Source organism: Theobroma cacao, chromosome 6 (genome assembly GCF_000208745.1).
Source record: "Theobroma cacao cultivar B97-61/B2 chromosome 6, Criollo_cocoa_genome_V2, whole genome shotgun sequence".
NCBI lineage: Eukaryota > Viridiplantae > Streptophyta > Magnoliopsida > Malvales > Malvaceae > Theobroma > Theobroma cacao.
This window is the reverse complement of record NC_030855.1, coordinates 19,941,355-19,955,484: the sequence shown is the minus strand read 5'-3', so window position 1 is coordinate 19,955,484 and position 14,130 is coordinate 19,941,355. Positions and strand designations below refer to the sequence as shown.

Below are 14,130 nucleotides of genomic sequence, written 5' to 3'. Positions count from 1 at the left end.
TAGTTTTGACTTGAGCCTTGTTTTTTAATAAAAGACATAAGCCTTAACAACTGTTTTGGTAAATTATAAATATTTTATGATTTAAGGAATAAATTGAAAACCTTATGAAATGGTTTGTGATTTGTTGTTTAAACTTGCCTCCATGTTACTCGCCTTTAGATATTTATGATAATGTCTGTTTACTCATTGGGATTGCAAAATCTCACCCACCTCCTTTCCAAACATTTCAGGTCTGTGGTAGCTTGTAGATACCTTATTTTGTCGAGGATTCCAGTTGACATCTTTATCTCACAGACAGTAGGTTACTATCACCAATACTTGGTGTATTTTGGGTCACTTGTCATTGTAATTATTATTGTACATTATAACTTTGTAAATTATTGTATGTATGAATTTATTTTACTTTCAAGTTATAAAAGATTTCTTACACTTATTTCTATAAATATTGTTTTATATAAAAATCTTATATTTTAATCAATATTTTGAATAGTAATATTTGTCTATAAATCTTTTTAAAATATTTTTGTCTTTTGATTTACTTGAGCCGAAAACTACTGAAAATTGTTTGAAATGGAATGTTTAAAAACGATTTCTCACAGAAAAGGCAAGAAACTGATATGTAAGCCTTGCGAGGTTCTGATTGGCATTTTCGGGTAATGAGTGTCAATCGAGACGTCGCGGCGGTTGTCATGGGTCCGAGGGAGGTTCCGGGTCGTGACAATATTTTCAACCAATTACAATGGCTAGACTTCAATATGCCCAAACCAAACAAATCCACAAATAAAAAGGAAGGGCTTTACCTTAATTAGGCTAGGAATGCCCCACGTTAACTGGCTTGTAGAGGGAAAGCCGAATCTGCTACAGCAGGCCACGACTGTTACTCAAACTTCTCCCCTCTCAAAACACATCGTTTAGGCCAAAGCCTATTCTCCCTTCACTCACCTAAACGACATCGTTTGGCACCTATCCCAATGTATAAAAGCTTATTTTTCTCATTTTTCTCTCATTTTCCCTCATTCGTTTCTCTCTCTATCGCCACTCTCTCTGCCTTCTCTCTAAACTCCTTTCTCTTTCAAACCCAAAACCTAACCCTAAGCCTTCAATCTCTTCTCTCCCTAATGGCGGCTTTGCTCTCCTTTCTCTCTAATCAAACAACCAACAAATCTCTAACCCATTCGAAACCCAGAAAACCTCCCCTCCATAGATTTTGAATTTTTTTTTTTTTTGCTTTTGTCTCTTTCTATTGTGGTTAGCATATTATGCTGGTAGAGAATAGGGTTTTCTTTTTGTGATTTGTTGGCTAGTTCACCAGCTGCTATAGTGAAAAACTAGAATTTTTGGGTCCTGTTCTAAGGTTTTTAGTTGCTTGATTTTTCTGGCTGCTTTGTTTTTTTTTTTTTCTTCGTTTTTACAGATTTGGTTCCTCTTTAGGGTTTTCTCTCAAATCTCGCCCCCTTAAGTTTTTTTTTTCATCCCTCCCCTTGAACCAAAATTTTTAGTTTAGGGTTCTTATGGAACCCGATTGTTCAAATTTTTGGACAATCAGAAGCCTCCAAGTCAAAGGTGACACCAAATCCGACTGCCCAAGGAGCATTCAATGCTCTGTGTAGATTGTTGACTATGGAGGCGAAGCATGCTTCCAGTTATTTATTTTATTTATTATTTATTATTTGGGAAAAAGAACTATATATATATAATTCTATTCAAGTGTTAAAATGTTAGGTAATTAGGATCTCCGAAATACATATATTTAGTCAAAACCATTTTATATTTCTGACTTTTGAGAAAATATAAATTAAATAAAATTAATTATTTGTATGCAGATTTTCACTAATAAATTTTTAACATCTTTATTAGCTATTCATTTTTTTATAAGAATCATATATCATTTTACAAAAATTCAATTAAATTTTATTTTGTGTATTTAACTTTCAAGAGTTTTTGATAAAATTTTAGTATACAATATCGATATCCAATTATAGAACAAAAATTAAAATGGTCGAACATTTTTAATTTTTTTTAATATTAAATTTTCATTTTATCACACAACACTTAGCTTGAAAGGTCTATTCAAGTTAATACTAATCAAAGAAGAACCATCTTAACGTTTTCATTATTTTGGTTCATATTTTTCAAATTGGTTCTATGGTACTAAGTTCATGCAAAATAACCAAAAAGAAAATGCTAACTTATTTAGGTGTACATCCAAAGTTTGTTTATTTGAAACTGAAAAAGGACAAATAAAGAAAACGAAATGAAAATGCTGTAAAAAAGGAGGACTCGAAAACAAGCCGGATTTCATGAGGATGGAAATGGATGCTTATACATGCATCTAAGTATCTAAGCCAAGTAATAAGCCAATCGGTCAAGCCTATCCCAATACCAGCTAGGCTGGAAATCGACTTTCTGAAGTCTTTCAGGTAAGTTCACCAAATTGATTTTCCTAGTCAAACCAAGATGTGCCATGAGAAGGGCGACGTGGGTTAGCAATTCCTCACCTTGCTGAAGTTGCCTTGCGTGCTCTTTCCACGAGCATTGACTGGCAGCATAAGTCAACATGTCCAGCCACACTTCACCAATAAGCTCCCATTTCTCTTGGTGATCCCATTGAAATTTCGATACCCATTCTTGCAATTGAGACCCAATTTGGCATCCTTCAAAGAATGCTGACTTCCTCCGGCTTCCCATCTCGATAAAGAAGGATCGAGATTCGATGTCGATACCAAACGATCCCCATATAGCGTCCTTGATTTTTACATCTTTATGGAAAAATCTTTTTGCTTCAATGCAGGTATCATGGTGCCTTAAATTACCAATACCCTCAGGAAGCATTGCTGGACACAGAAAGAGGAGATACATCATGTAATCGGATAAGAGCTTACTGAGTTGGCAATATGGACCGAGGCTACCGACTCGATGTCTTTGATGATCATCATAGAAAACAAGATCTGTAGCAATATGCCATAAGAGGAGACTGTGGGTAAATTCTACATCAGTTACAATCCAACCAAAGTCATTCGCAATTCCCTTTTTTTTAAGCACATCGTAACCTCTGTTATCCAATAAATCTGACAGCTTGTTGTAACCAAAACCCTCGTACTGGTCTCGTTTTTCTTTGAGATGAGAGTAAATGATTGTTTTCAAATCAGGATTCACATCCTTCCAGCTAGTATGAAAGTACTTTTCCAAATTGTCCTCCGGATCAAAGATATTGAAAACTGCAGCAAGCTTGATTTTCCTAGGCTGGAGGCAGTAACCTAGCAGGCTGTGCTGTGCCATTTTTTGTATACCTTTCTTCGCTTTAGTAAAAAAGACTAACTTAGAACCAGTGGCCTTAAGAAACCTGTTATTTTGACTTGTAAACCAGAGAATGCCGCGGTCTGAGCTAAGATGAAGAATGGCTGAATAGATTTCAATAAAGATAGCTCCAACCATTAACAAGTAGGATATGCCAATGTCAACTTTGGAGTAGCCATGCTTACCAACGATGATCAAGAAGGAAATTAGTGTGGAAACGGTCAATGACAAACAAATGCAGCGGAGAATCACACCACTTCGAGATATAACTATAGGAATCTTTGTGTAGAGCAAATCATACAAGAAACCAAGTTCAATCTCTACCATTTTGAAGGCCTCTTCTGCAGACACTTTGTTCTCCATCTTAAAAATGTAACTTAAATCACGGTAAATTCTGAGCTTAAGGTCAGAAAATAAGGGCCTGAACACCTGAAATAACAAAAAAGCTCGATAAAGATACCTGTATTTGTCCTTAATCTGTCTGTGATTTAAATATTCCTCAAGCTTCATGTCCCTTTTCGAAGGGCTCTGTAGAAGGTCTATTTCAAGCTCGAAACTTTTGGCATCGGAAGCAGAGAACACAGACTTCCTAAACCGCATGTTACTGGCTAAGAACAGAGCCCTAACCCTCTCCCCATACTTGATAATTCCAACAATGAATATTGGAATGGCCATAAACGTGAGCACAGTTACGGTTAGGGTCCAAAACTTGACATAGACATAGAGAGCAACTCCAACCTGGAAGCATAGCCCGAAGAAATGTCTAGGCCACAGCTCATTGTCTGACAAGGAGTAAGCAGTGATGGTATCAGGGCCACCAAGATGCAAGAGTAGGAATGGGGTCCAAAATATAACTAGTGGGCTGGTTATTTGTTCCCGTCTGCTCCTAAGGAGGGTACTCAGGGCAACCGTTGCTAACCAATCTGCAAATAGGTACATCGTCCAAACAAGGAATGAGACGAGTTTTAAATTTTTGCCGCTGAATTTTCGTCGATTCCCATATCTTATCAGTATGAGTTGAACAGTTAGGCTGAGTACAACCATTGCTCGGAGTTCCCATTTGAGCCAAAGGGATAGCATAACCTCTGACAACGTTTTCAGAAATGCTGCATCCTTGATCTCTACAAAGAGCAGAGCGCTTGCAACTGCAAATTAAAACAAATGTTAAAGTTAAATGGATATCTTTTTAATGTGCTCAAGCACTCATGTGTTGGGCAGAGACACTATGTCTTTTTTGTAAAGTGGTAGGGTTAGTCTTGGGAAGGTCTGTTATGGTGTTTTTGGCCATCTACAGGGAACTTTGGAAACTTTTGTCAATTGTACAGGTCTTTTTGAGATGATTATGAGTTGTTATGCTCAAATATAGAGCAAAACGATCAGAATCGACTTGTTTTTGTTCCCCCTGTGAATTATATATACAATGAATTTACATTTCAATTGATTATGGTAATTAACAAATAGAATTGACTAGAAATAATTGATTTCCAAGTGAGACATTTCGCTTAACCAGAGAGGATTATTCAGGCTTACTGAGATATCATGACAGATGCAAAAAACATAAGACCACAAACAGTATTGTTGAAATGTTCAAGGAGCTCATTTAACCAAAAAATAAATTCAAGGAACTCAATTACACGTGCAGCAAGAGTCAACGAATGCAGAGTCTTTGTCTGATATATGCAAATGTTGTCATACTTACTTGTAACTATCATCGCGCCGACGCTTAATGTACCAAAGATGTGGGAGATGCCTCTGATTTTCAACTCAAAAGCAGCTTGAACCCTTTGAGATCCCGCCTGAGACTGTTTGCGATGTGATTCAGTGATAATTCCGCATAAATGCGACTATACATAACTAAATACTTAAGCGAAAGAGGAAGCACCTGATCTTGGTATAAATGATTGCTGGTGGCGAGATTTGGGTGGAAATCCGATGTTTGAGCTGTTGTCGACTTTCATTAATTTGTACCTTGATATAAATATTAGTAAAAAAGGGTAAGGCAATAAAAGATAGCTACAAAATTATGGTATTGAGGGAGGGGATGGATTCATAAGAGGGAATGCATTGCTTACTGAATTGGTTAGGGACTTTTTGGGCAGATATGCCAAGATGTCATAACCATGGATACGTTACAACAAATAGCTATAGCGATATATATAATGAAACTTTAATATGTTATACCAAAATATGGGGATAACTTGCCAATTTTAAAAGCTAATGTACTCAAGGACTGCATAAGAATAATAGCATGGATTGGCCGATAAGCAATGGATCGATGCAAAGGGCTTATACGTTTACTAACGTCAAGGGCATGAAAAATTAGAAAAGTTTCAGACTTTCAAAGTTCTGGCTCTCCTTTTCTCACTTAAAAGTAAGTAGCAAATAAATTATGGTTGATTCCTAATTTTGGTGAAGCAGAGAGGAAATGTAACAGACAGATTATTTTGCAGGCCAATCAAATCTTCAAGGGAGTCAATTTATTAGTATTTGTTGATTATTAAAATGTGCTCTAAAGTAATTTCTGAAGTTGACAGCAACTAAATTCTTGTCTTGTACTTTGAGTTGATCTTTCGTATTTAGTTATGGCTCTTTATACCATATATCTTTGGAAGGCATTCCTTTTAGATTTCATTCCAATAATTAACCCATGGACACGTATATGTGGCAATGAAAGGATTCCCAATGGAAGGTTGCAAGCAAACTTTTCTCCCTTTAGGCTCTTGTTTATGGTTTATCTAATATTCTAATCGTTTTTCCAGTCAAAATTGAGGCCATATGCAATTTGGCCGCGGCAAAATAAGCCTAGATGGGTTGTTATTTTTTCAAGGAAAAAAAAGTTAGGAGGGGCGGATGAATTTTCTGAAAGAAAAAAAAAATGACATTGACAAAGTATATATGTGTATTCGTTTGTAGACAATTGACATGCAGATATAAGTTAAAAATAAAAAAAATAGGTATTTTGTACTAAAATAAATAGAAACAGATATTTAATGATTAAAACATGATTTTTCAATATCAAGCCATCAAATAAGTAATTTATTTAAAAAGATACTTTTGCATTCATATATTAAAAAATTATACGTTCTATTTGTTTATGCTTTAAAATTTAAAAATGAAATGTTACATATTTTTTAATCGACATTTAAAATTAAAAATACAGAAAAATAAACAATTGAGTGGTTTTAATTAATTAGTATAGCAATAATTACAAGGATAGTGTGTCTTAGCCTGGTTAACTTCTTTTAATTCTTCCAAGCTTATTAAAAATATAGACAAGATTGGATTCAATTCTTGGACTATATTTATGATTAAGGACACGTGAATTCATTACAATTATGCCTCCGCTTTGTAGAGCTTTTTCTCTACATAAAAGAAACCAAAGCTAGCAGTAATATTCTCTTCACTCGAGTGATTAACCATAAGTAGCCAGTTACTCATAATAGGAAACAAATGCCTATACCGAAAACATTTTAAGCAAAACAACTCTCATTGTTATCTCATATAGTCACTTTTTTATTTTTTTTAAAGGCAAAATGAATGTGATTATATTCACTGACAGAACAAGAAATGATAGTCTCTGTACAAGCTCAACACCGCAGTATGTCAAACATTCAAAAAATAGTCCTGCGGCATATCAACCACTTGAAAATGATTCAAGAGAGGTTGATTAAGTTGAAAACTAGCAAAATGAAACCCTGTACATATCTCCTAATTAAGTCAGACAACACTCCTATACATGATATTCACCAATGGACAATAGGACAAATTCAAGCAAGGTTTCAAAATCACGAAAGACTTCTACAAAACAGAAAATTCATCAATGGACACTAGGACAAAAAAATATTTATCTCAATTAATTATGGTAATTAACAAATAGAATTGACCAAAAATAATTGATTTCCAAGTGAGACATTTCGCTTAACTAGAGGGGATTATACAGGCTCACTGAGATACCATGATAGATGCAAAAAACATAAGACCATCAACAGTTTTGTTGAAATGTTCAAGAAGCTCATTTAGCCAAAAAAAAAATTCAAGGAACTCAATTACACGTGCAGCAAGAGTCAACGAATGCAGAGTCTTTGTCTGATATATGCAAATGCTGTCATACTTACTTGTAACTATCATCACGCCGATGCTTAATGCACCAAAGATGTGGGAGATGCCTCTGATGCTCAACTCAAAAGCAGCTTGAACCCTTTGAGATCCTGCCTGAGACTGTTTGCGATGTGATTCAGTGCTAATTCTGCATAAAGCGACTATATGAAACTAAATACTTAAGCGAAAGAGAAAGCCACCTGATCTTGGTATAGATGATTGCTGGTGTCGAGATTTGGGTGGAAATCCGATGTTTGAGCTGTTGTCAATTTTCATTAATTTGTAACTTGATATAAAAAAAATAAAAAAAGGTAACGCAATAAAGGATAGCTACAAAATTATGGTATTGAGCGAGGGGATGGATTCATAAGAGGGGAATGCATTGCTTACTGAATTGGTTAGAGACATTTTGGGCAGATATGCCAAGATGTCATAACCATGAATATGTTACACACTAAATAGCTATATATATAATGAAACTTTAATTTGTTATACCAAAGTATGGGGATAACTTGTCAATTTTAAAAGCTAATGTACTCAAGGCCTGCATAAGAATAATAGCATGGATTGGCCGATAAGCAATGGATCGATGCAAAGACCTTATACGTTTACTAACGTAAGAAGCATTAAAAATTAGAAAAGTTTCAAACTTTCAATGTTCTGGGTCTCCTTTTCTCACTTAAAAGTAAATAGCACAGAAATAATGAATGATTCCTATTTTTGGTGCAATGGAGAGATTATTTTGCCGGCCAATCAAATCTTTAAGGGAGTCAATTTATCAGTATTAATTTGTTGATTATTAATATGTGCTCCAAAGTAATTTCAGAAGTTGACAGCAACTAAATTCTTTGTCTTGTACTTTGAGTTGATCTTTGTATCTAGTTATGGCTCTTTAGATTATATATCTTTGGAAGGCACTCCTTTTAGATTTTTCCAAGAATTAACCCATGGACACGTATACGTGGGAATGAAAAGATACCCAATTCAAAGTTGCAAGCAAAATTTTCTCCCTTTAGGCTCTATTTTATGGTTTTTCTAATATTGTATTGTTTTTCTCCCACTCCTAAAGGGATGGATTGTTATTTTTCAGGAAAAATAATGCTACGAGGGGCGGATGAAATTTCTAAAGGAACAAAAATTACACTGACAATGTATATACGTGTGTGTTTGTTGACAATCGACATGCAAAGTGGATATATATAAGTTAAAAAAATAAAAAGTAGGTATTTTAATTTTGTACTAAAAAAATAGAAACAGATATTTATATTTATAGCTTTTGGGACCAGCTATAATAAGAATGAAACATTCAACTAGTGACCAAAAAGAATAAAAAGCTAGCTAGCTAAGTGTTACGTTGACATGCAAAGAGGTCTCAACCATAGGTAAATAGATAAGATTATCATTTTTTTGAATAGCCGATGTTCCTAGCAGTCCGTTTTTTACTTTTTCAAAAATAAGATATACGTCCAAATATTTAATTAATTATAAATATATTTACTTTTCTAATAAAAAAATATAAACACATGAGAGTCTTAGAGCTTCATTACAGAGATGAATTGCATACTATATTCCTCAAGGATGCATTTATCTTCTATAGCCATTGCACTTGTGAATCTGTCATTGTTCAATCAATTTCATGTAGTAATAGAATATTGAATGAGCTTGAGACCCCAAGGAAGCAGCCTCAAGCAAACGATTGACATGATCTTTTATTTTCTTTCCCTCTTTGGTGTTTGTATGCATCGAAATATTTGATTATCTTCTTATCAAAAATATGATAATTTATTTAATAATTTAAACGAAACAAGTACATGAATTGAAAACGCAAACATAGAATTCCATAAAATGACATCGTTACAAATTAAATTCAGAAATGTTGAAGAAAAAATTAATATTTCCTTGCAATGCCTAGCCAGTACCACCAAGAACACCCTTAAGCTTCTTCACTTGAGCGTCATCAAGGAATGTGGTTGTCTCCACCAAGCCAGAAGGTAAATCATTGGCAAACAGAGCAAAATCGAGGATCTGGAGACCAGGGTTTGGGCTGTTGAAACTAACAATAGCGAGCCCTGGTCTCTTACCAGAACTTATTTGAAAATGCAACAACCCTGGAGGAAAAACCATAATATCTCCCCTTTTCAGTGTCTTCAAGTTAACACTATTAGCTGAAGAAATGAACCCAGCAGTAATGTGACCGTGCACCACACATAGAAGCTCGGTTGCAGCAGGGTGAGTGTGCATTGGGATTACACCGCCTACAGCCAGGTCCAACCGTGCTGCAGACATTCCTAGCCCATTTAACCCTGGAAATTGTGCCACAAATTCAGGGCTCACCGCAGCTTTGATAATGTTTGTGGTGTTTCCTTCCAGGCCTAGGCCCGTAAACATGAAGTCGTCAGCTGTGACTTTGGCAGCCTTTTTGCAAGCATAGCCAGAAGGGGTTTCTGCTCCCTTCAAGTTTGCAACGCAAAGTCCTGCACCAGGGCAGTAGCTGAAGTGCAGAGAAGGGAGAGGAGGAAGAGATTGTGAAGCATTTTAGTGGGGAACTGTTTTTTTTTTTTCTTTCCTAATGGTAGTATTCTTTTCTTTTAGGGGATTTGGATAAAGATATATAGAAACTTATGCTCACAAACGGACTAGTATGGTGCAATTTGGTAACGATATGCCTATGTTGACGAAGGAGACAAAACGAATGACGAAGAGGACCACAAGTCTTTGCATTGTGTAACAATTTAAGTCCAGTTCCTCTCACGTTGAACTGGCATAAGCTGTAACATCATTCATAACAATCTAAGTTCAAGAATTGAATTAGCAACTTTTCGAATTTAAATCATGTGGTTCTTAAAAATTCAAATTCAAATTTCTAATAATAATAAATTTGAATTATTATATAGTTCGTAACAATCATATTCACATCGATGTGAGTTGTGAGGTATCATATTCTGTGAATGCTTTCAAGCCTTCTCATTTTGTAATAAATACTACATTGATGACAAAGATTAACCTATTCAATTAATAAATGTAATACTAGTAAGTTGCTATTAAAAAAAATGTAAAACTAGTAAGTTAAAATATATCTCTATAGCAAGTTGATAGCAATTAAGATGAGTGTTTATTTACATTAATTGCATGCATCTTCGGCATTCAATTCCTAAGAACGAAGTAGGAATAAATTCCCAAAAATTAAAATGGACATATTACTTTGAAAAATCAGGTATAGAGAGGGAATTTAGCAAACCGTGGTCCAAAGTCACGTGCAAAACAGCCCAAGGGGGACTCATAAGAAGACATCGTGACAGCTAAATGCCTAAATGGTTCTTAAACAGCGCCTTGTTGTCATTCAAATCGCGACCATGGAAGTATTGTGTGGACTATAAGGATTCCCCCACGTGTTAAATTATCAGGACACTTTACTACTTCATTTGCCTCAATTAATGTATGAATAATTAATATTGATGCAAATAGGGTTTAAATGAAATTTAAGGAACTAGCAAAATTGACTTTAAGGTAAGCCTTTCAATAAACACTTCGTTCCTACCACTCGGTATGCAAAGGGAAATAATGTGAATAGCTTTAGAGATATAATGAAGCCAACATCTAACTTCGTCTTACACTTTACGAAAATAGACCACTAGATACATTCGAGGGTTTGCAAAGTTGTTCGACTTTAGAGCTTACTTTCTGTAGCAAGTAGATTACAAGAAATTTAAACGCTTTTGTAATTGATGAAAACTTAAATGTTTATGTGAATAGAACACAACACTTTTCTTATTTTCGATTTTTTTGTTCTTTTTTTGTTTTTGATTTGATGTGTCAAAATGGTTGGTAACAAGCCATTTATATAGGCTTGTAAGTGTCTCTTATTCAAAGACACAACCCTTTCATTAAGATACTATTTTGTCTAAAAAATATCTTTATATTTTGTCAGACACAATTTTTAGATAAAGGTATTATTTCAGTAATCATGTTACAAAAAGACAACTATTCATTCTATAAAACATAATTTTTAAGTTATAATTTAAAACAATAACTTTTCATATTTAAACTTTTGAGCTATAGTGTTTTTTCAAGTTGTCTCATAAACTTTTGGATGTCATTTGATCAAAAAAACATAACCATTCATATGAAAACCTGCCTACAATCCAATAATCACACTATGTCACTTTTTATAACATAATCTTTAAATTAAAATAACTTTTCATTATGTGACATAACTTTTGATTTTGAAAATACACCAACAATTAATTTCACTAACTACTGTTTAGATAAGTAATTTTAAATTTTCTCAATTCCGATGCTCATAATCAAGCCAAATAAAAAACAAGATCTTATAAAATACAAAAATATTAGTAATATATATATATATATATAGTCATAGTGAGAAGGAGATAATTTTGTTTTTCTTTTTCTATGTAAAAAGAATTTGAAGACAAATTGATTGCTCTAACCTTAGGGTGGGATGTAGCTACGAAAGTTTTTGCTAGTTTTCCCACTTGTCTCGTCAAAACCTTATATTTTATCAGCATCAATGAAAAATAAAGACTTTTTACTGTGGAAACCAATTAATTAATGAATAAAATAAGAACAGATATTATTTTGGTAATCAGCAAACAAACATATTATTAGTCAAACGATGTTAGGATTTAAAAATACAATTTTCGATCATTTAATTGAAAATTTACAATGAGGAATATGGTGAATTACTCTTTGGCCCAATAGATTGGTCCTGACCCACTAGTCGAGTCCATAAGAGTACATAAAATTCAAAATATGCTTAAGATGGCCAATCTCTTTCTTTGTAAGAGGCAATGACGTGACACATTTGTTCATAATCGAGGAATAGGAATAGCAAAAAGGACACATTGGTAATTTAGCAAAAACAAACAAAAAAGAGAGAGAGAAAGAAAGAAAGTTCTATCCCGTTGTCACTTAATTTGATTGTAAGGAGAAAACACTGAAGCAGCATTAAGGTTGACAAGAGAGAGTCATGAATGAGGTGCCAGAATAATGGTTAAATAATTTAATAATTAGAGGGAGTTTTTATGAGTTTGGTGAGCAATGATAGCTATAGTTAAAATGATATACTGTGATTTGGAAGTTGGGAACACACAGCTTATCACTGACTCATTCATAGAGGTCTGGTGTCTGGTTCTCAGTCAAAAACCTCCAAAAACTTTCCCAGGTGAGCTTTATTAGACCTACCATGTCTGAGTAGCTGCACCCACCCTGTCAAGAAATGCTTCACAAGAAAAAGATGACTGTGACAATATGGAAAGGGATGTGTTCAAGGAAATATGTTGGGTTAATGAATGAAATGCTGCGTTAGTTGAGATATCAGCAAAGAAAGAAAGGAGAGAGAGGGTCATGTGTTTTGGGCAGAGAAACAGAGAGTGAACAGTTCTTTTTCTCAGAGTGCGCTTCCCTGACACACACCCTCCTGCCCACTTTCAACAAATGGAAAAGGCCATATTTCTTTTTTTGCCTTTATGATGCAACCAAACAAACCAAGACTTCCTTGTAACCAATAGACTATCACTTGCTCTGCTACAATCCCACTTCAGTGTGAACTTACTCAAGTGGCCTTTCCCTTTTACGAAGGCAAAAATAATTCATGCAACAACCCAAGTATACGCTATACCCATGTTCTTACCACAAGTTTTGGTGAGACCAATAATGGCTACTAGCACTATAACTTGGAGAAATTGATTGGACCCTCATCAAATTTCCTCGACTTTTACCCCCAAGTTTTTGGTCAGAATTCTAATAACTGCTAATAGCATTTGCATCTACTTGAATTGATTGCTATCATAGGATTTCCCAAATCTTATCCCAGATATTTTGTGAGACAATGCTCTAGGATCTAATAACATGTGAGTTTTGCAGAATTTGGTGAGATCTTGTACAATTTCCTCTGTTTTACTCAAACGTTTTGGTGAGAGTAATTGTAACTTGTACAAAACATAGTAACTTTAAGAAACAGATCATCTTGTCTGTTGTTTGGTATGATATCTTAAATGTGTTTGGGTTCCTAGGTGTTCCGAAGCAATGCAATGACCCGATTCAAACCTAAGATGTAAGGTTATTCCTTTTGATTCATTTAATTTTTTTAACATTGCTCTCCAAATATGATAACATTATAAGATCAATTCGAAAATCTTTTTGTGTAAGATAGACTTCTCTTATTACCCAAATTAATATAGATCCTTCAAACGAAAATTGAATGAAGGCTTATGCTTAAAGAGTAATGACCTACTTTGCATTATAAAGTTGGTTTATGTATAACACAACTTAGAATACAATAACATAAACAAACTTAATTTAGATACATGATATGGTTATAAAAGAAAATTTACATTACAACATCGGAGTTGCCGTCGTTTGATGGATAACATTTAATATCCTCTACGTGATTTTGTAAAAACGTTAAAGGGATTTGAATAAAGAATATTCTTTTTGTATATAAATTCTCAATTAATTTGCCCTTAATATATTGTCGTTTAATTATCTTGATGAAAATATTTAATCAGCATACTTATGACTGCATTAAATATGTGCACATGTCCAGAAAGTGTTTTGAACCTTTTATCTTTTTTGACTTTCACTGATTTATTTAGCATTAATTTTTAAAATTATTTAACTGTATAACAAAATCTTATATGGAACTTATTTTAAAAATTTGTATATCTACAAAGAGAAAGTAAACAGGAGAGTGAAAATATATAGTATCGGGTTAAA

At 34.1% G+C, this 14,130-nt stretch overlaps 2 protein-coding genes across 3 annotated transcripts; both read right to left on the bottom strand.

The window, feature by feature from the left end:
* Window positions 2,168–7,813, bottom strand: LOC18596220. Of its 2 annotated transcripts, XM_018122678.1 has the most exons (6): window positions 7,786–7,808; window positions 7,596–7,654; window positions 7,413–7,515; window positions 5,180–5,265; window positions 4,997–5,099; window positions 2,168–4,442 (listed from the first exon to the last, which is right to left on the bottom strand). In XM_018122678.1, exons 5-6 carry the CDS (start codon window positions 5,007–5,009, stop codon window positions 2,341–2,343), a joined length of 2,115 nt encoding a protein of 704 aa, XP_017978167.1. In that variant the 5' UTR covers window positions 5,010–5,099; window positions 5,180–5,265; window positions 7,413–7,515; window positions 7,596–7,654; window positions 7,786–7,808; the 3' UTR covers window positions 2,168–2,340. The 2 variants fall into 2 exon arrangements, with proteins under 2 accessions (XP_017978167.1, XP_017978166.1); XM_018122677.1 differs by having other exon boundaries at window positions 7,596–7,813.
* LOC18596219 (germin-like protein subfamily 3 member 1) lies at window positions 9,208–9,954 on the bottom strand. The gene is given in 2 exon segments (XM_018122647.1): window positions 9,208–9,866; window positions 9,869–9,954. Coding segments are annotated over 2 exon segments (624 nt in total). The 5' UTR covers window positions 9,930–9,954; the 3' UTR covers window positions 9,208–9,303.